Source organism: Polyodon spathula, chromosome 58, assembly GCF_017654505.1.
Source record: "Polyodon spathula isolate WHYD16114869_AA chromosome 58, ASM1765450v1, whole genome shotgun sequence".
In the NCBI taxonomy this organism is placed as follows: domain Eukaryota; kingdom Metazoa; phylum Chordata; class Actinopteri; order Acipenseriformes; family Polyodontidae; genus Polyodon; species Polyodon spathula.
This window is the reverse complement of record NC_054591.1, coordinates 582,754-602,424: the sequence shown is the minus strand read 5'-3', so window position 1 is coordinate 602,424 and position 19,671 is coordinate 582,754. Positions and strand designations below refer to the sequence as shown.

The 19,671-nt window shown below is 40.9% G+C and overlaps 1 protein-coding gene across 2 annotated transcripts in view; it reads left to right on the top strand.

Annotated features, from left to right (window-relative positions):
- LOC121307702 (coronin-1C-A) overlaps positions 1-11,979 on the top strand; it is a 35,433-nt gene extending 23,454 nt beyond the window's left edge. For both annotated transcript variants that reach the window (XM_041239955.1, XM_041239956.1), the window contains exons 3-11: positions 3,477-3,599; positions 5,148-5,277; positions 5,722-5,903; positions 6,214-6,333; positions 6,527-6,631; positions 8,124-8,269; positions 8,819-8,876; positions 9,179-9,427; positions 10,518-11,979. In XM_041239955.1, the coding sequence (XP_041095889.1) occupies positions 3,477-3,599; positions 5,148-5,277; positions 5,722-5,903; positions 6,214-6,333; positions 6,527-6,631; positions 8,124-8,269; positions 8,819-8,876; positions 9,179-9,427; positions 10,518-10,637 (1,233 nt within the window). In that variant the 3' untranslated portion in view covers positions 10,638-11,979. The remainder of the gene's footprint in view (positions 1-3,476; positions 3,600-5,147; positions 5,278-5,721; positions 5,904-6,213; positions 6,334-6,526; positions 6,632-8,123; positions 8,270-8,818; positions 8,877-9,178; positions 9,428-10,517) is intronic.
- Positions 11,980-19,671: the final 7,692 nt, after the last annotated feature.

Genomic DNA, 19,671 nt, shown 5'->3' with positions numbered 1-19,671 from the left:
TGTAGCCTGTATGTATTGGTCTGGTAATTAAGTGTTAGTTGTGTCTTCCAGGCATGCTCTGCCCTTTTGAAAAAAAGACCAATAATCGCACAGCAATATAATGAAAATAAATAGCAACCCACCGTTTCAAAATCTGCATTGATGCTGTGGTTATCCCTCCTTTTGAAACCTCAAAGAAACATGTGCATCAAACATGAGCTACTTTTCTGTCCTGCTTAATTTGAATTTCCTTGTCCAGTAAATACTGCTGTATTTAAATCTACATGAGTTTTATTTTCATATGTATATTGTATGTATGGCCAGACCAGCCACACAGCCCTAATTGAATACATGAAAAGTAACTGCTGGAACAAAATCCTTCAAATCTAAAGAGCAGCAGTCCTAAAGCAGAGGTTTTCTGTACATTCGGTCAAAGAGATTAGCTGGTGTCCTGTTTACTCCAGGCTTCCTCCAAGGTCTTTTACACGTCCTCCTTTCAAATGTGATCCCACTCCCAGCAGGGGGAATGTGCAGTGCACAAGTTTCAGTTAGAATGCCCACGCTGCAGTTACTACCAGCAAGGGGAATGGGCAGTGCCCAGGCTGCAGTTACTACCAGCAAGGGGAATGGGCAATGCCCAGGCTGCAGTTACTACCAGCAAGGGGAATGGGCAATGCCCAGGCTGCAGTTACTACCAGCAAGGGGAATGGGCAATGCCCAGGCTGCAGTTACTACCAGCAAGGGGAATGGGCAATGCCCAGGCTGCAGTTACTACCAGCAAGGGGAATGGGCAATGCCCAGGCTGCAGTTTAAAATCTGGGGCATCGCTACTGGATCCCAGCCACTTCATTTGCATAATAGAATTGCACTGAACAGGCCTTGAAGCAGAACTGCCTAAAAACACAGCAGCCTTTCCAAACTGCTGGGGGATGGGCTAGGCGTCCAGAGACACTAGCAACCAAAAAAAGTTGACTTGCGTGAGGGACAATGGCACGGACTATAGCACGGTGGGGTGTGGGGCGTGCTGCAGGGTGCTGTGGTATTCTCCACCAATGCACCTCTCCTAGTCCTGACTCACTCGGGCTCCTCTCCTGAGCAGACATCAGCAGTAGTGCTGAACTGCAAGGTGGTTTTGTGATGCAGATTAGTTTTGGGAAGTCTGCCCTCAGCACTCCCCCTTTTTTTTTTTAAAATCAATTTTTGCTGCCAATCCAAGGGGTGTGGTGTTTGTGGGTCCCCCCCCGCCCCACAATTTCATATACAGCAAGGTACAGAAATTGATTTTTTTTTTTTTCACTTAGACATTATTTCCTTAACCCCCACACGTCGTCTCTTTTACTTCAAATTTAGATAGTTGTGTGGGTGTGTTTTTATTTTATTGTTGGACTTTGAGCTCTGATCTTGTAACCCGCCCATGTTTTAAAGCTTGTTCTACCATGTACACTAAATGTCATTTTTAGACTCCTGAATTGTTAGGTGTTGGCTATATTGCAACATGTGATAGTACTGTGGGTAATAAAGGTAGAGAGGTTGTGTTACTCAAATTGTGCACGCGCACACACACACACACACACACACAGAGTTGTGTTTTTAAACATTTTCAATGTTCATTTTCATGTTCACAAACGTTCAGGACATTGAGTCATTTCCTCGAGCGACAGCAATAATTCTCAAAGGAAGTTAGACAAAAGACTCTGAATGACTAATTTAGTTTTTCCTTGTAAAACTCAGTGGCATGTTTTGGTAGATACAGACCAAACAAATGTGAAGTTATGAAAAACAAATGCAAAGCCACATTGATTACATCAGGCTCTACAGTCATCTGCGCCTGTTCTTTGTGATGTAAGAAATGCTGCGATTTGATTGTCGTCTTTGTTTAGTAACCAAAGCCACAAAAATGTGTTGCCCTTTTTACTAGACTTGCTCTTGTACACAGACACAAAGGGTGTAATGTAGATCCCTGAGTCCAGTGCTGATCCGAGTCGATCTGTGGCTTCCACGCCTTGAAAAAAGTCGTGCTGGTGTGGTAGTGACTGTAGTGCTGTGAACAGCGTGGCTGCTTTGTGGGTTATAGGCCGCCTGTCTCCTGGTTGCTGTGATTTTTTAAAAGCTTCTTCATTCAAGACTCCTTTTCCAGTCACCTTTTTTTTTTATATAGTGAACAAAAACTTAACTTTTGTTTTTCATTTTGTATTTATTGTATAGTGTTGCAAGTAGATGGCTTGCCTGCAGACCACTGAATTGGTAAATACTGATCTCACCAGAAGTGGGTCTGTCTAGCATAGCATCAATGCCTAACATACAAAAGTAAGAGTGGTAAAGTTGCAGGGCTCTGTAGTTTTAAATAGTATCTTCCATACAGTAAGAGCTCCAATACGGTTCACTGGTGCTTGTGTCCAATTCCCTTGGTTAATTACTTCATCATTCCTTTTAAAAAAATTGTGATTGGATGAATGGTACCAATATGCATGCCCAAACACCCTACTAGATTACTTGCAGCACACAGTAATGTGTCCTACCTTGCTCTCAAACACCCTTGCATGAAACAAAACTCTGTTGGTCAGGCAGTTGTACAAACGAGGACAGCCCTGTTCTGATGACAGGCTTTAGAGATGTCAGGCTCCAGTGAAGTATTTTGTGGCTAATGGAATTGGCCAGGGAAAGAAGGGCCCTCTTCCTATTAATCTAATTTCAGTGATGTTGTTGGGGTCACCTGACCCTCTGCAGAGGTCAAGGGTCAGGAACTGCCTTCTGGCTGGCTGATGTCATCGTGCAGCAGCTGAATGGGGGGGGATGGGGAATAAGCCTCTGTTTGAAACATTTCATTTCATCGAAAGGCATGAGCTATAAAATCAGTCGGGAGTTCTCTCTCTTGATGGGGCAAGTTTGCAATTACATGTGTTGCTTTGTTAATGCCTGGATGAACATGGTTTGAATTTTGAAAGAATATTCAAAATTATAGCATAGAATATAGTATGAAAACCAGAATAGTTTAGTTTTAATTTTGAACAAGCTGTAATTTTATTGTGTAATTATATTAAATTAAACTTTTTTTAAATGGTACCCCTTCAAAATACCTTTTAAAATTAAAGGAGAGAAATTCTGTTAATGTTGAATCTGTTACAGCATTCCAGGTGACCTTTATACAAACTATTGAATGCTGAAATGCTTGTGTGCTGGCAAACCATATAACAAAAGCCCAAGGGTCTCAGAATGCTTGGCATATCTGGAAAAGGCTTCGCTGTGATGCGTTCATCCTGCATGTCTTCTGTAAGAACCCTGCCCCCAGCATGGGGTGCAGTGCCTTTGTGTAAACGAGCAGCCCAGCTCAAAGGCAACCCAATAATTCATATTCAGCCCTGCAGTGCATGTCTTGCATACAGGTTGAACTGTGTAGGTCATGCCTGTTCTGTGTGGAGTGTATTCTAGCTCTTGGTTAGAGCTACATATCTTCTGAATTGATTTGTTGTTTTTTTTCCTTTCTTCTTCTCTTGTAGACTGGTCGAATTGACAAATCCTACCCTACAGTATGTGGCCACACGGGACCTGTGTTGGACATTGACTGGTGTCCACACAATGATCAAGTCATTGCCAGTGGATCGGAGGACTGCACCGTCATGGTATGTGAGCGAATGCGTTTTGCTTTTTGTTTCTGTGTATACATGCTATGTAGGCTGGTGCTCAGAGCATTAACATTACATTAAATAGTGTCATTTGCAGCCTTCAATAGATAGAATGAAATATTGTGAGTGTGCATTGGTGTAAAGGGTCTTTAGTAGTGTGTTTGTGTGATGGTGCTGGTGTGTGGTCAGATCCGTGCTTGGCAGGCGCGCCTGTGTCTGCAGCCAGTAGTTGTGCTGAATTCTTCCTCCTGTTTGTTTCACTGGCAGTGTCGTCACCTGTTTAGAATTCCCTCTGCCGGAGCGTCAGCACTGCGAGTCTGCAGTTTCACACGCGGAGCTCAGCCACAAATCACTCTGACAATACAGGCTGAACGCATACCATTCTTCCCATGTTCTGTGAAACCCCAGTTCAACTCCACATTTTGTTGATTTTCATTACTGTTTTTGCCTCACCCCCCCTCTCCCTCCATTTCTCTTCAGAATTCCAGCCACAGTACACTGGTACATTGTAAAATGACATCAAACTTGCACCTGTTTTTGACCTTCCACTCAAATGTTAATGTAAACCCCCTCCTTTTTTTTTTTTTAGTTTCATTAATGCTTTCTTTAGTGGGTAATTCGATGGAAGACTGACTGACAGATTTCCAGAGATATGACCCTGCAGGTGTAGCTCGTTCCTTGCATGTAGCACACAGCAATCGCAGTTTATTGGGTCACTTTCTTTCTTGTGGAATTTATTGGAACACCAGTTTTCAGCGGATTTTGCCTTATTTGGCCTGGAAGCTGTGAAGCTGTGAATGACAGAACCGTGGAAGGTATGAGGGTTTCAGAAAGGAGGGAGGGATGCTACTGCCAGATGGTTTGATCCTACCTCCTGGACTAAACCTGGGCAGAGAGAATTGACGAGTGACCGTATCTCTTAAAGGTGCAGTGATTTTGGCCACAGTATTGCACAATATTGCTGATACTTGTACTGTACTACAGTACGTTTTAGCAAATGGAACAGATCAAGGTTTTGTTGAGCAACCCAAAGTTCCTCAAAAGTGAAAGATCAAAATGGGGCCCTTTTGTCTGACACTTCCTCAAAGTCTGCAGTAAAGATACTTTTAGTTCTCTAAGACTTAATTATGCAGAATGTATTTCCTATTTTTTTTTTATTCCTGTTTTGAATCCAGCTGTAATGTAAACCATTATTCATAGCTACATTAGTTTAATAAGCAGTTCTGTTATGCCACCTACAGGTTCTCTTTGGAACTGCAGTTTATCATGATTGCAGCTTCACTGAAACAGTACTGCACAGTACATCGGCTATTTGAAACTGTTAATACAAGGACTGTGGTTTTTAAAGCAGTTTGACTGATTTGTGAGTTATCGAGGTTGAACCTGTAATTCTGCTCGGGCAATCCTGGAAATGTTGAGAGCAAGTACACAAGTTTAATGTGCTTCACCTTGGAGGCTGAGACATGAAATGGATGCTGCTGCAGTAACACCCATGACTAGTATGTGCTGTCAGTGCTGAGCCTAGTCCTGGTTTCTCTGTTGCAGGTGTGGCAGATCCCTGAAAACGGCCTTGCGCTCCCCTTGTCCGAGCCGGCCGTGGTTCTGGAGGGTCATTCCAAGAGAGTGGGCATTGTGTCGTGGCACCCCACCGCACGCAACGTCCTCCTCAGCGCTGGTGGGTCTTCTACTGCCTCTCTGATAGTGCTGTGCAAGTTGCCAGACTGGGATTTCAATGATATATCTCTGTGTAGCATAATGGCCAGAAAGCTACCCAAGAGATTTCATCAGCTGGCTATACCGGTAACCTTCAAACGCGTCCTGTGTTCTTGTACTCGGCCTGAGCGTGGTCTTGCTTATTGCTATTCAGCTGTTTCATTTAAACCGCCTTACAAACAGACTAACACACTTTTAATTTGTGTGGAATACAACTTTCATGGATACAAGCGCATTTTCCACACTGTCAGTATAGGTACAGGCTCCTGGCTCGGCTGCTGAAGGCGATCTCTTGAACTTCTCTGCATGACCGTTTTTTGTTATGATTGGATATTCTACATTGTGAGCAAGATGTGTTGCTGACTTGCCTCATTTGTTTTGTTGTCCGTCTTCCCCCATTGTCCAGGTTGTGACAATTTGATCATTGTGTGGAATGTGGGCACCGGGGAAGCCATGATCAATCTGGAAGACATGCACCAGGACATGATCTACAGCGTGTGCTGGAACCACAACGGCAGCCTGATCTGCACAACCTCCAAAGACAAGAAAATCCGGGTCATTGACCCCAGGAAGGAGAAAATCACTGTTGTGAGTCCCCTTGATGTTGTTTTTTTTTTTTTTTTAAAGCTTCCCCCACTCAACCCGTTAGTGCTGTGTAGGTATTGGTGAAATTTAATTTCACATTGCGTTTTTAATGTTTTGCTGTTGTGTGGTTTTTTTTTTTTTTGACTTTTATTAGGCCTCCTAATGGCAACTAAAGAAATAGAATTAATATAGTTAAGTTGTAGTGGTGCTGGATTCTAACCTGGGGTCCCAGATGAGCAAGTGACTCGTGCATTGATTGCCTTGTGCCCTAGCTTTGTACTTCATTGAGCTGATTTGCCTCCTCTTGATGCAGGAGAAAGACAAAGCCCACGAAGGAGCCCGCCCCATGAGAGCCATCTTCCTCTCCGACGGGAAAATCTTCACCACAGGATTCAGCCGCATGAGCGAGCGACAGGTCGCACTCTGGAACCCGGTGAGAACCAGCAAGCTGGGCTCTAGAAAGCATCCTTTCCAAGCTGTTCTCCAGCCCCCCTACCCCCCCCTTCAACTGTAGCACTGCATATGTGGAATAGGATGGGGAGGAGATGGTTGGCAGATGTATTTTTACACCAGTTTGAGCTAAACCTGTACAGTTATGATGAAACCAATGTTAAAATGTCTTGCAGCAAAACATGGATGAACCGATTGCACTGCATGAGTTGGACAGCAGCAATGGAGTGCTCCTTCCCTTCTATGACCCAGACACCAACGTGGTTTACCTATGTGGTAAGGTAAGGGATCAGCTTGTGTTGCTGCTGTGTTCCTGATCACAGATGATATGCCTTGAGGTCAAGCTAAGGAAAGGCTTTAAAATGAACAGATTTTATTTTCCATTTTCTGACCAGTCATCGTTATTTAAAATGTCTAAAATAGCAACAACTCCTTAAGATTGGGTCATTTTTTTTATTAGGAATTAAATTAAAGCAGTTACTGCTTTAGTGTTAGCTCAATCAGTCCTTTTTTTACACTTGCATGCAGCACATTTTGTGTTGACAGCGTAACAGGATTTCTGAGAACTGCCTGCTGTAGAGTTTTTGTTTGTTTGTTTTTTAGCATGTGGTGTATGATTGCTTGAACTACCTGTTGGCACGTGTGGTTGAGGAAGTTTTTCTAAATGGAATGAGGTTTAAAAAACATTTGTTAGAAAAACTTTCCTTTCACTCCGATACAACACATGACACAGAAAGTGTGCAAAACTGTAATGCTTCATCACGCACACATGACCTTTCCTTAGCTCTACCTTAAGCAATAACCTGCTCTCCTTGTGAAACAGGATCATGCCAGGTGTGTGTGCGCAACAGACAAGCCCCTCTGGTTCAGATCTGGAATATTGATATATTTAGACATGCCTAGACTGGAAAAACTTTCTATACGTTGAAACTGAAGTCCTTTTCCTTTCACCAACATGACCGAGGAGTAACCCCACTGCTTCAGCGGGAAGCAATCCCAAATTAAAGAAATTCAGAGGGACGACTTCCCTTCATACTCCCTGATCTTACCTTTTGATTCGTTTGCTATCAAGTGTGATGGATATAACTGCTGCTTTGTTTTACAAAATAAAAACTTACTGCAGTATGGGTTTTTGCAACACAAATCTTATGATCAGTGTTAAAGTATGGTGTGTGAAATGAATCAATCTTCTGAATTCCTCCTGTGATGGAGGACACTAAAGATTTTACTCAGTGACACATTAAAGCTTCACTAGGATCGTGCGTTCATGCCTCCTGTGATGCAGAAAGTTCCCTGATTTTTATTTTTTTTTGGGGGGGATACCGTCAGGTCTCCTGAATACAAATGCCAGGCATCCCAGCTAACTGTGGGCATGGAGTCCAAGCTTGACTTGTTTCAGGCAGGGCTTAGTTATTGTGCAAAAGGCCTTGAAGGGGTTAAATTAATGCTGTACCAGGTGTAATGACCTTTTTAGGTTGCCACTGGAAACCAAATGGAAGCTTAGTGTACAGTGTTTTGCACAGTAGCAGCCACTAAGTGGTGCACAATAGCAGCAGTGTGTGTAGGTTTTTATTTGAATTTGTCTCCATATATAGCTCACACATGATCGCAATAAACCCGCAAAGCTTGCTGTACTGTTCAATACAGCAAATGGGAGCACAGCATGAGCCAAACATGAGGCTCTTTTCAGTACATGCTCCAGTGGATACACAGAACTAAAAAGTGAGTATTTTAATCTGTTTTCTCACATTGTGTTGCAAATGTTTTCCACAGGGGGATAGCAGCATTCGCTACTTTGAAGTGACAGAAGAAACCCCCTATGTTCATTTCCTCAACACCTACAGCAGTAAGGAGCCTCAGAGAGGGATGGGCTACATGCCAAAGAGAGGGCTGGACGTCAACAAGTGTGAGATTTCCAGGTAACCACAGAAATTCCAACCCTGCACTTTCCAGCTTTCTTTTCTACCCCGGGGATCCCCTGCATCCTGTTGACTGCTGAACACATTCACGAACCCCTAGAGGGCAGTCTTGCACTAGCACTAATCCCTGGTTGCTGAAGCATCTCCAATTCAGAAATGACAAGTATTTAATCCTGCAGAGAAGTAGCCATGAAATGCAAGAGGCATTCTTTGATGGCTAGGAAAAGCTACCGCAGTCCCGTTTTGAGTCACAGTTTTTAGAAGCCATTTTAATGACGGAAACACCGACTGGACATGTATTCAATCACAGAAATTTAAGAGACAGAAATTAATTGATCGGTTTCAAGCATGCTTCTTCATAACAGAAGTCGTGTCATTGTTAGCATTTTGATGAGCAGTAGTTTATAAATCCGGTCAACCTTCGTGGTGGAGAAGGGCTCTAAACAAGCAACTAAGTGACATGGAGAGGAAGGGACAGCTGTAGAGATACTTTGTGCATGTCAGATCTGTCTGGTTACTAGATTGATCCTTGTTTTTCTTCTTACTCAGGTTTTATAAACTGCAGGAGAGAAAGTGTGAACCTATTATCATGACTGTACCCAGGAAGGTAAGCAGGAAATTCAGACTAGAGTTGTCTGGTACAACCCTTCTCTGCTGTACATGTATGTGGAAGCCTTTTGGATACTACGGTGATCCTGTTGTACCGTCCAAGCTATCCATTTATATAGACTACAAAGCAAGGCGTTGTGTGTTCTTTCAAAAATAGAAGACTTGGAAATAAGGTTTTTGCACATCCCTTCAGTGGTGTATATATGTGAAGTACTGTGCTAGTTACAGGTTTGTTCCCCATGCGTGCATTTAGGGCCCACGTATTTAAAGCTGGTTCACAGCTGTTACCCTTCCTTGCAGTCTGACCTGTTCCAGGATGACCTGTACCCCGACACGGCTGGCCCCGACGCTGCCCTGGAGGCAGAGGACTGGTTCGAGGGCAAGAACGCCGACCCCATCCTCATCTCCCTGAAGCACGGCTACATCCCCGGCAAGAACCGCGACCTGAAGGTGGTCAAGAAGAATTTCCTGGACAACAAGCTGGCCGTCAAAAAGAAGGTTGAGAACGCTGGCCCCGGGAACAAGCCTGCGTCCTCGACGCCCTCCATAGTAAGTGTGGCACTGCTTTACTGCTGGAGAAGCACTCCATTTCAAATGAAGACATCAGGTTGTGCCAACGTGTAGCCAAACCTCTTTATTCTGTCCACTAGCAAAAATGTTTTGATATTTAACCATTGTGTTTTTTCCTTCTAGTTCCAGTACACTAAGGTAGAACTACATACCATTACTTGTGGTAAACAGCATTTGCGGATTGTGCACTCCATCTGTATTGATCTGGTGTTAACTTTACTGTAATGTGACTCATTTTCTTGTTGGAATGCAATTGCTTCCAGTACATTACCCTGTTTTTATGATCCAGCCAGTCTTGTGATGCAAGTTCATTCATATGGCTGAAGCAGAAAATCCTACATTTGCAACATAGATTTATAGTGTCCCATATGTTTTGACCCCGATAGCTGTGCTTGAGAATTGAAGGGAAGACGCTGCAGCTGGTCTGCACTGTACTGTAGTGTTTCACCAGCTTGCCCCACCTCAAGAACTTCAATTAACGAGTTTGGAAAGACCCAGCTCTCCTTAATCTCCACGTACAGTTTGTAACGCTGTCCCTTCATCATATGTAATGTGACCAGTCCTGCTAGTTCAGAAGGGTAGAATTGATCTTAACCCTTTCCCAGCTAAAAGTAGCACAGCTGTTGATTTTTATTAAAGGCTTTTTCCATAGAGCCAACCTTGATTGCAATTGCTGGTTGTGTGCAGGTTGGATGCCTTATTTAAACATGAAAGACACATTGATATAAGATCCTTGAGCACATCAAAGCTGTGAACACCAGACTTCATTTATTTATTTTTTTACATTTAAAAAAAAAAAAAAAGTGTTTGGGTAATTTTCAGTTTTTTGTGGTATTTCCTTGACTTCAGGTTTGCTTGAAATATATACTATATATATATATATATATATATATATATATATATATATATATATATATATATATACTTATAGTGAGTGATATCTATATATATATATATACTTTATTGAAAGTTTGAAATGAAAAAATAAGGTAAATGGTGAGAGAGAAAGATTGAATTTGCATCCTCTGAACTTCTGTGTATTAAACAAATGCTTTCTTGTCTTTACCAGCAAAATGAAGCCAAGCTGGATGAGATCCTGAAAGAAATCAGAACCCTTAAAGACCTTATTGGCAGCCAAGACAAGCGAGTCGCCAAACTAGAAGAGCAGATGTCAAAGATTGCAATCTAAAGACCGGCAGCACCTGTCGCTATTTTGGGACGTTTCATTGGCTAGGATTGCGCCAGGGGGGCAGGACACATCACTGCCAATCTTGATGACTGCGAGCCACCTGTGGTCTGTAACCTACCAATGATTCCAAACCACATTCCGATATGAACTTTCTTACCCCCACTAATACGCAGAGAAAAGAGAAATTCTCGCAATTGATATTCCAGCTTTTTATTGAAAGTTTTAATAAGTGGCAATTTGACTCTCCTTTTCTTGTCAAGAGAATCTTCAAAAATAGTTTTTTTTTTTTTTTTTTTTTAATTTGTGACCAAGAAAATGTTCGTTCGTGACGAGTTTGTATTTACTGTGTTATACCCAAATGTTTTATATGTAGTAATCCATCAGTATTGCATTTTTCCCTTCATTTTTTGTTGCCAAATCTAAACGGAGTTCTGTTTACACACCTCCTTGACAGTGTTTTTGGTTATTTTATGCATTCAATGAACACAAATTGGGAGACAATGCAATCAGACCGTGTTCAGTAAAACCGAGCAGAAGTGGACTTTTAATACAGAATGAATCTATTAAAAGTTTAAATATACAAGTAAGATTTTATAATGTCAACCAGAAAAAAAAAAATTGCATGTTTATAAGATGAGAGTGCTGTGTAGAAAGGGTTACTTTGTTCAGCTCCTCATCGTCGAGTTTTCTTTTGCCCTGTCGTTTTCAGGGGGGTTAACGGATCCACTGGTGAGTCTGTGCTGTAGCTGTAAATGTGTTCTTGCCATTTCTCTAATAGGCCACGTCAATGCATCATGGACACCTTTTGTCGTAGATGTGTTTTTTCAATCGCATGTTGCATTTCATGTCGTCTCCATAGAATGGGACCTACCTCCCTGTTTTGGGCAAACAGCTTCTCTGGAAATCGCTAGCAAAGTCTTGCAGGGGGATCTTTACTTGCTAGTAAGATCTAATTCAAAATAAAATCTGCCAAAAAAAAGTTTGATTTTAAATGTTCCTTTCACATCTGTGTGATCTGGTGTGAAGGCTAAAGAACTGGTAACCAGGCCAGTGGTCTTCTGAATTCTTCTTTTTTTTTTTTTTAGCTATTGCATTTTAACTCCTATTTTAAAGGTCAGATCAATGTACCCTTTTTACAATTGGGAATGAAGACCCTCATCATACAACATGAATCTAATATTTACAACAGATACTGTAAATGGTATTGTAACTATTGGAAGAAGGGGAGCTTTTGCTGATCAGAACAGGGTAGATGTCCTACATGTACATCCAAATGTAAAATATCCTGTCCCCTCTCCCTCTCTCCTTGATAAATCTGTCGGCTGTATCTGATTTTCATGCTTGTAAAGCTGTAATCGGGTTTTTATTTCTCTTCCTGGCGACAATGTCTTCAAACTCATTTTAAAATAAACTTTTTTTTTGGGGGGGGGGGGGGGGGGGGGGGGGGGGGGGGGGTGGTCATCTGTTTCAGCCTAGGGTTGAATTATGTCAAAAAAACAGTTCAACAATATTTGATCTAAATGAGGGATCAAGCTGTGAACTAGTTCTCTGTTTTGGACTTTTTTTTATTTTTTGATAGTCGGTGGCCACTGGACTCAATCTATTACTGCATCATCGGTTTAATCGAAACTGTCCAAAAAACATAATCTGCTAGTTTTGCTGTTGCATGAAAGGTGGAGGAGAGAGTATATTGCAGTATCTGTTCTAAGGGAGATGTGGTTGGAAGGAAAGCCATTAACACAGAACGTATTGTCGTGGTTGTGTTCATGGTTGTTTTTTTTTTTTTTATATTCTAGTTTCATCTGCAAAGTATTTGTCTGAGACCCCTCACTGTAGACATCATGCAAACTGATCAGGGTCCCTGAGATGGTGCTCAGCCAGTCACACGCCTCTCTGCTTTGGGTTACACACACACACACACACACACACACAATACCAGCACTGATCCAAACTGCAAAGTCCCTCCATTCCCCCAGGAATGTGTTCTGTTCAGAATGTGTTTAAAGGAGACCTGGGTATAGCCCATCCTAATTACCAGTAGTTCTGACCCATGAGATTTGTTCTACTGAGCCTTTTTAAATGTGTTTAATATAAGAGGAGGCTGCTGACTGGTCTTTAGCCAGACCTGGGACCGTATATCATACAGATGAATTGCATTTAAAAAAGGAAGACAAAATAATACTGATCCTCTGAAAGAGTGGTGTGGTGTTTTTATATTTTGATAAATGACTAAACTGATTTGGTGGTGTTTTTTATTTTTTTGGTCCAAATGTGTTCTATTTCTCCCCTGAACAGAAGGTGTTATCTTATTGCAACATGGAAGAGAATAGTGCTTGTGTAATGTTACTTTGCTTGGTGAGAGAAATAGCAGGTTATTGAGAGTGGATGACATTTTAAAACGGGAACACTCACAGCCTCCCCCCAGATTGCATTTGGTCAATTTTATATACATAAGGAAATAAGTAAGGCACACATTATTAACCACATACCGTGACCATGTTTTAGCTGCCTAAATATACTTTGCGTTGTGCTTGATGCATAGCATTCAATACATGCACAAAGAACAGGGCTTTTGTATTGCAATAGTACTGGTTTTGCAATAGACTGAATAATAAAGCGGTGAACAGAACAGGAATATGATGGGTATGATACAGGCTTGTGTCTCAACTTAAAACGTGACGTTGTTGGGGGGTGGGGGGGTGGAGCAGGAGCAGGAGGGACTGGGTGCACAAAAAGGAAAGGAATGTAATTCAGTTTAAATTGTGAAGCTGTCCTCCAAGGGGGGTGAAACTTAGAACAGCAGAACAAGCGGGGAGGATCAGAATGTGGAGCACCGCTTCTCCCCTTGTGATCACTCTGTTACGACGCTCTTCAGCTTGTAAGGGTGACAGTGTAGAAGGAGAGTGCACGGTGCTCTGCTTTTCATGCATGCCTTTGGCTTGGTGTTTACAGCCATGGTGTGGGATGTGAGGAGGAAGCAAGGATTTGAACCCTGTGGGTTCTAGAACCAATAACTATGGCTCGGCACGAAGTCGTTTTTTATTGCAGCTATTTGTTTAGTCAATACTGGAAGCGAGTAAAGGAACTGAAAGGGTTGGGGGGATTTTAATTGCTTTTATTTAGTTTTTTGGACTGCATGTCAAACTCTGTTCCTGCTCCTAAGAACTGTATGTCCCACTAAACTCAGCTATACAATACCCAACTGTCATTTTATTAGAGTTGTTCACCCCTGTTGGGGTAGTAGATGCATGATGTCTTTGTGGATTAGAGTAATAAAAGGGTAATGCTTGTGTTGTGGAAGAGGTGGGTGATGGACATGTTAAGTATAGAGAGATGGCTGTCGTTTCAGTGCAATACGATAAGTAGGTTGAAAGGGGGTATATTGTTTTAAAAGAATGTTTCTTGTCTATAAGGAAATGGTTAATTTCAGAGGGATCAGACTGTTGTTTTTTTTTTTTTTTTATGTAATTCCTTGCCCAGCATTGATGATTTAAGAGAGAACTGAAAAGCCAAACTGTATTTTAAAACAAATTGGAATCTGCTCATAATAGTCACACTGGTGTTCTGTCCAAACATCTTCGATTTTCATGAACTCATCGAATTTACTAAATAAATACAAAGTGAGAAGTGCGTGTGGGTTTTTGTGTGTTCTGTGTTGTCCTGTCAATTCCTTCCAATGAATAAAATAAGCTGTCTTGGTGTCCACTGATCAAGCACAATGCTTTGTGACTCCGATTCACATGCTGTGAACCTCGTGGTGATGTGGGTCTGTTTCACTTGGTAAGTGGATAGATCAACATTCCACGGCCCTTTTAGGGTAAAAGTTCTTCATAAAGCTTCAAGTTTACACATAAATCTTGACTTTCATGTGCCAGAGTTTAAAGGACAAAGGAGCCAGAGGAGGGCTGCAGGCAAAGGTGATGAGTCACAGCATGAGGAAGTGGTGGTTATTTACAGCAAGCGTTACAGACACTATGAGCTGAAGTTTCCATTGTATCACACACTGAGTGGAAACAGCTGTGCCGTATGAAAAACTGAAACTAAAAATCCAGATCTGCTTTGTTTTAAAATGGTCTTTATTAAGAGTTTGTACTAATCACATGGTCATTATTCTACACACACACACACACCCTCCCCAGCTGTCTGCCACACCCTGTAAACTAATGCCTCAAGTCTCAGTATCTTATTCCTGTTTCTTTTAAGTGTACAGGTCATTACACTGATAACATATATCAAAAAGCAGCAAGTGAAAGTTGTCACTGACGGGCTTCTCAATTCTGAAAAGAGCATTATTTAGATGTTCTTTCCCTGCCTGAAATTGTTAGTGCGACCAACAGCAGCCAATCCCCAAATGGCTCAATACAAATGACATATCGATGGCTGGAAGAGTTGCAATCTGATCACCAGAAACTGGAAGTAAAGTACCAAGTACAACTCTGCAAGGAGAACAGAGAGAAAAGGGATAAGGAACTACTTTCCCTCTATGGAAGAGTACAGGACCCAAAGAAACACTACAATAAAATAAAGCACCAATAAATAAAGTGCACATAATCATAATGATGAGGCTTGCTATCTCTGCTTCATTTCTCAAAAAAAAAAAAAAAAAAAAAAAAAACACTGGTTCAGGATCTCAAGCTCCAGCCTCTGCGGCAGGTATTAATTACTGTATATTACTCAATCACTGGGCCGCATTCTTCCGAAGTCATTACTTAATTAGTCCTTTGCAGATCTTTGATGGCGGCATTTCAGAGCTTGTGAGGGGGAGCTACACAGTGTGTGGTTCAGTGTCCCAGGAAAGGCAGCCCACGTGGAATTGAGGTTCAACAAGGTCTGCTGGAGAATCATTCCAGCTGGAGCCAGTGGCACAGTCTACTTGTCTTTGCAGAGACCACATCAAACCATTCCAAATGCTGTCACAGTTACACAAAGTCTGTTCGGGATGCAAATACGGCTAAAAATTTTTTTTTTTTGCAAAAGTTGAAAGATCTTTTTTTCTTATTAAAAATAAGAATCAGGTGAACAAACATTTGAGCTTGTATCATCAGTGTAGAGGAATAGAAAGCAGGATGCGAAAAAGACAAATAGTAGAACACAGAGTACAATAGACTGAGAGTTTAGAGCACAGTCTGGTTTTAAGAAAGCGGATCTGTATGATTTCTTTAAACAACGCGGTAGGAGATGTGAGATTCCAGGTTGAGAAACGTCCCCCTCAGAGACACTCGCTTTCATGTCTGCCTTGGCTGTATGTTTTACTAAATGAACAAGAAATGTGGTTGTGTAAACCCTCAGCGTGTGTCACAAAAAAGGAGAGTAATATTATTAAACAGTGTGTCCAATACAAGTACTCCTCCGAGATACCCTTGTAAATGAAAGGGTAATGCCATTCACCCATTTATATATGCATTCTTTTGATTGGTTTGTATTGGTAGAGGAGTAATTGATTACTCATAAGTGGCCTGGTATTTAAAAACAGTAGACTGACCAAGTATGGTGCTTCAGAAAGCTTTTTGGAAAGAAAGTAAGAAATGGAGAAGTGTGAAGAAGAGTCACTTAAATTTAATTTCACTCTGAGTTGCTTCATGCTACTGTCAGGATCGTTTCCGTTCTGCCACCATGTTGGCAAAGATTTCTAAGTCCTGTCCCTTTTTGCCTCTGTGAGCAGGTTCATGCCGTCCTGAGATGTGGGGCACTGGCCTCATATTAACTCCATGTTGCTTTCCAGCTGAGCAAAGTGGATTGGTGCCAGCTTGTGTGTTTGCTTTCCTGTAATGGGCCTGTTGTTTCACAAAAGCATTGTCATGGGTTAATTTGTAACATCTCTTGTAAAACACCAATCAAAAAGCTTTTTACAGTCTTGTGTGTTTTTGGGTAAGGGAGAAATATATAATTATTAGTTGAGAAAAGATAATTTGTCAGATAAAGCACAAATTTATCTTGAGCAGGGGGAAACTGTAAAACGAGCTACATAACCAAAATTCAAGTCCTAAACCAGGAGAGGTTCATCCACACCAGAACTATCAGGGGTCAATAAGTAGAAACATTCTAGAAGTCCTTCATTTAAAACTGATATACACCAGGCCATTGATCAGGGAAATAACACTGCGGTCAGAACTAGTAAATCAGAAGATTCTTTATATCTTAGTTCTAAAATAAGCGTTTCAGCAAGAAGTTTATCTTTAGTGCTCCCAGAGTTTAAACAGGGCCTGTCCCTCATTTACACTTGCTGTCCCTCGTGATGCTACAATGATTCATTTGTAGACAGAATAGGAATGTCCCTATCATTTTTATTCAGCATTAAAGAGGAATAAATATACTGTACCAACCAAAAAGCCAAGAGCGTGCCCCCTCTTTCTAATGTCTAAAAGGTAAGTAATCTCAGTCTGTGTGTCATTTATAAAAATGTATTATGAATTATATATTTTACCGGATACAATAAGCGCTACTAATTCCTCTATTAGTTGTGCTTCACTTTATGTTGTATGTAAATGCTAATCTTATTTATCATGACATTAAGTAAGGTAGAAATGCTACAGCTATTTGTCTGTCTTGTTGTCATGTCCTCTCCTGCTGCTTTCGAATGACATCCTCTACTGGTCTGTCTGTCACACGTACTGATCAAAATAACTGCCTTGAATATTCTACAAACTTGATTCATATTCTTCAGCCTCTTATAGACCTTTGGATCGTTTTCCGGCATAATCCATTAAAAAGTTTGAAGTTGTACGATCGATGAGGATCCTCCATTCGTGTGCGCACTGGGTTACGATTCAAAAAGCCACAAATAATTTATTGAATACTCCACAGTCAGTTATAAAGACAAAGGGCATGTAAAAACTAAAGGAATATTAGTCTACGATACCTGAGCTGTTAAAATAAATAATAATGCAAATACAGATCAAGTGAATTGTGCAGTCAGTGCTAATGACGCCACAAATAAAAACAACCTCAATTCTACACTTATCTTTACAATAGCAAGCACGCTAATACTCAGCAAGCTTCTGAGGGCAAAGAGCTTTACTCTTGACCGTGCACAGACTGTTGCGCGAGTTAATCGATTGTTCATCTAGACTTCATGTAGATGTCAGTTAAGAGCAGTTACAGGAAGTCCCATTGTTATCCTGAAGAATCCTACAGTTTGAATTCTAATGTTTGCCTCCCTCTGCTATAAATACAGAGACATGGGAGTGATACTTCTTAGTGATTCTAAGATAATTTAAACTTTGTCTTTTCATTTTTAAACTACTTCAAACTCAATAATATTTAACTCAACACAAAATCTATTCAATTGCATGTAAATCAGGGGTTCTCTTTAAATTACGAACAGGGTCACAGGGCTGGACAGATTTTCTGGTTCCCAGCAGCTGTTACAAGGCATTTAAACAGCAGCACACAAGATTGACAAGGCAGCGAGCGCTCATGTTACAGCCAGAGGAGCTTCCAGTGGTTGGACTATGAGGCTGGTAATTTCCCTTATTATTTTATAGCGCTTGTTACCATTCTGATAAGATTGTTCTGGGTTCTGTTGCTCCAACATGCTTCTCTAAACTTGCCTGTTCTTTGGTTCAAACTTGCTTTGCGCTTCAGTTAGAGAATCCTGCATTCCATTTGATTCAATGCATTTGACAGTAGGAACTGGCAGAGTTGAAAGGTCACCTGATTTGAATGGAGCGAGGAAGGCAGTTTAGCCCTGGCAATTAGGGTTATCCAGACAAGCTCAAAGCCAGGTAAAGCCAGTTTAGGAGAGAAATGATAACTGCATTGAAGCAATGTAACCCAGAACCGCTCAGAATGACTGCCATCCAACAGCACAGCTTAAGCATTGTTTACTGAAGACTGTATCTAAACCCTAAAACTTAGTTTATATTGAATAGAATTGCGAAGGTAATGGTTTATGGATGTAACTTTGTGCATTTCCTGTGCCTAACGAAAAACAAATGCCTAATGTTGAATTATTCTGAAATGTGAGCTTTTTAGTTAATAAATTAATGAAACAATAAATTAATAAACATACTGCCTGCGCTGTTCAAGCCAATTCACACTTGCATAAATTTTTTGCATCATTACTTCATACGCAGAAAAGGCAGAACTGCTTCTGTGTTTTTCTTTGCACTTTTTTTTATTTTTTAAAACTCAGACCTCAACTTCGCTTCTGCGAAATGATAAGTAGTCAGGCTTCCTGTGTATGTGTAAGCAGGTAATGCTTTTAAACCAGTCATGCTTCAAACCGACAGTCACTGCAGATGACAATTAATCATGGTAATAGAGAGTAGAAGCGTGTGAATCGAGACACTTGGAACAGTTCCTTCTTATACCTCCTCTTAACTCTGCTAATAAGGTAAGTGTTTGCTGTCCTGTTAAATTCTATTCACAACTAAACAACTTGGATCTGATTTCTAAACTAATATTACACCCATTACAAGTTTATGTTGAAGAGCAGGGTGCTACGATAAAAAATCTGGATGTTACTAACAAAAGATTTAGCCTGGACTGATTCAGAAGTTTATTTGATTTATCTTGCAGCTGCTGGCATGGTTTTCATCATGAGCCATCCAGAAATACCAAAGAAATGATAATAAAGATAAACCAAAACTTCCCAAGAACCCACCTTATTTGTTGCTTTCCCCCCGGTCATGTTTGCATGTCTATGTTTCTAGCTTCACCAGGGATTGCAATATCACAGCCCATATAGTGTATATATTATATATATATATATATATATATATATATATATATATATATATATATATATATATATATATATATATATAATAGAGATATATATAATATTATAGAAAAACATTTATTAAAAACCAAAAAAAAAACAGAAAGTGAAACGCTAACAGCCAACAGAGGCAGACTTTATAGATTGCAATCTGTTTAGAAAGCGCTGGTTGTATTTAATCCAGGGACACACTGTGTATGGTAGCACATGGAAGTGCATTGGTTTTTACTGGCTAAGGGTTGTCCTGATTTGATATCCATGCTGTGGTTTTATTGCACCTTAAAATAACTGCTGAAAATTCCTCTGAATTCC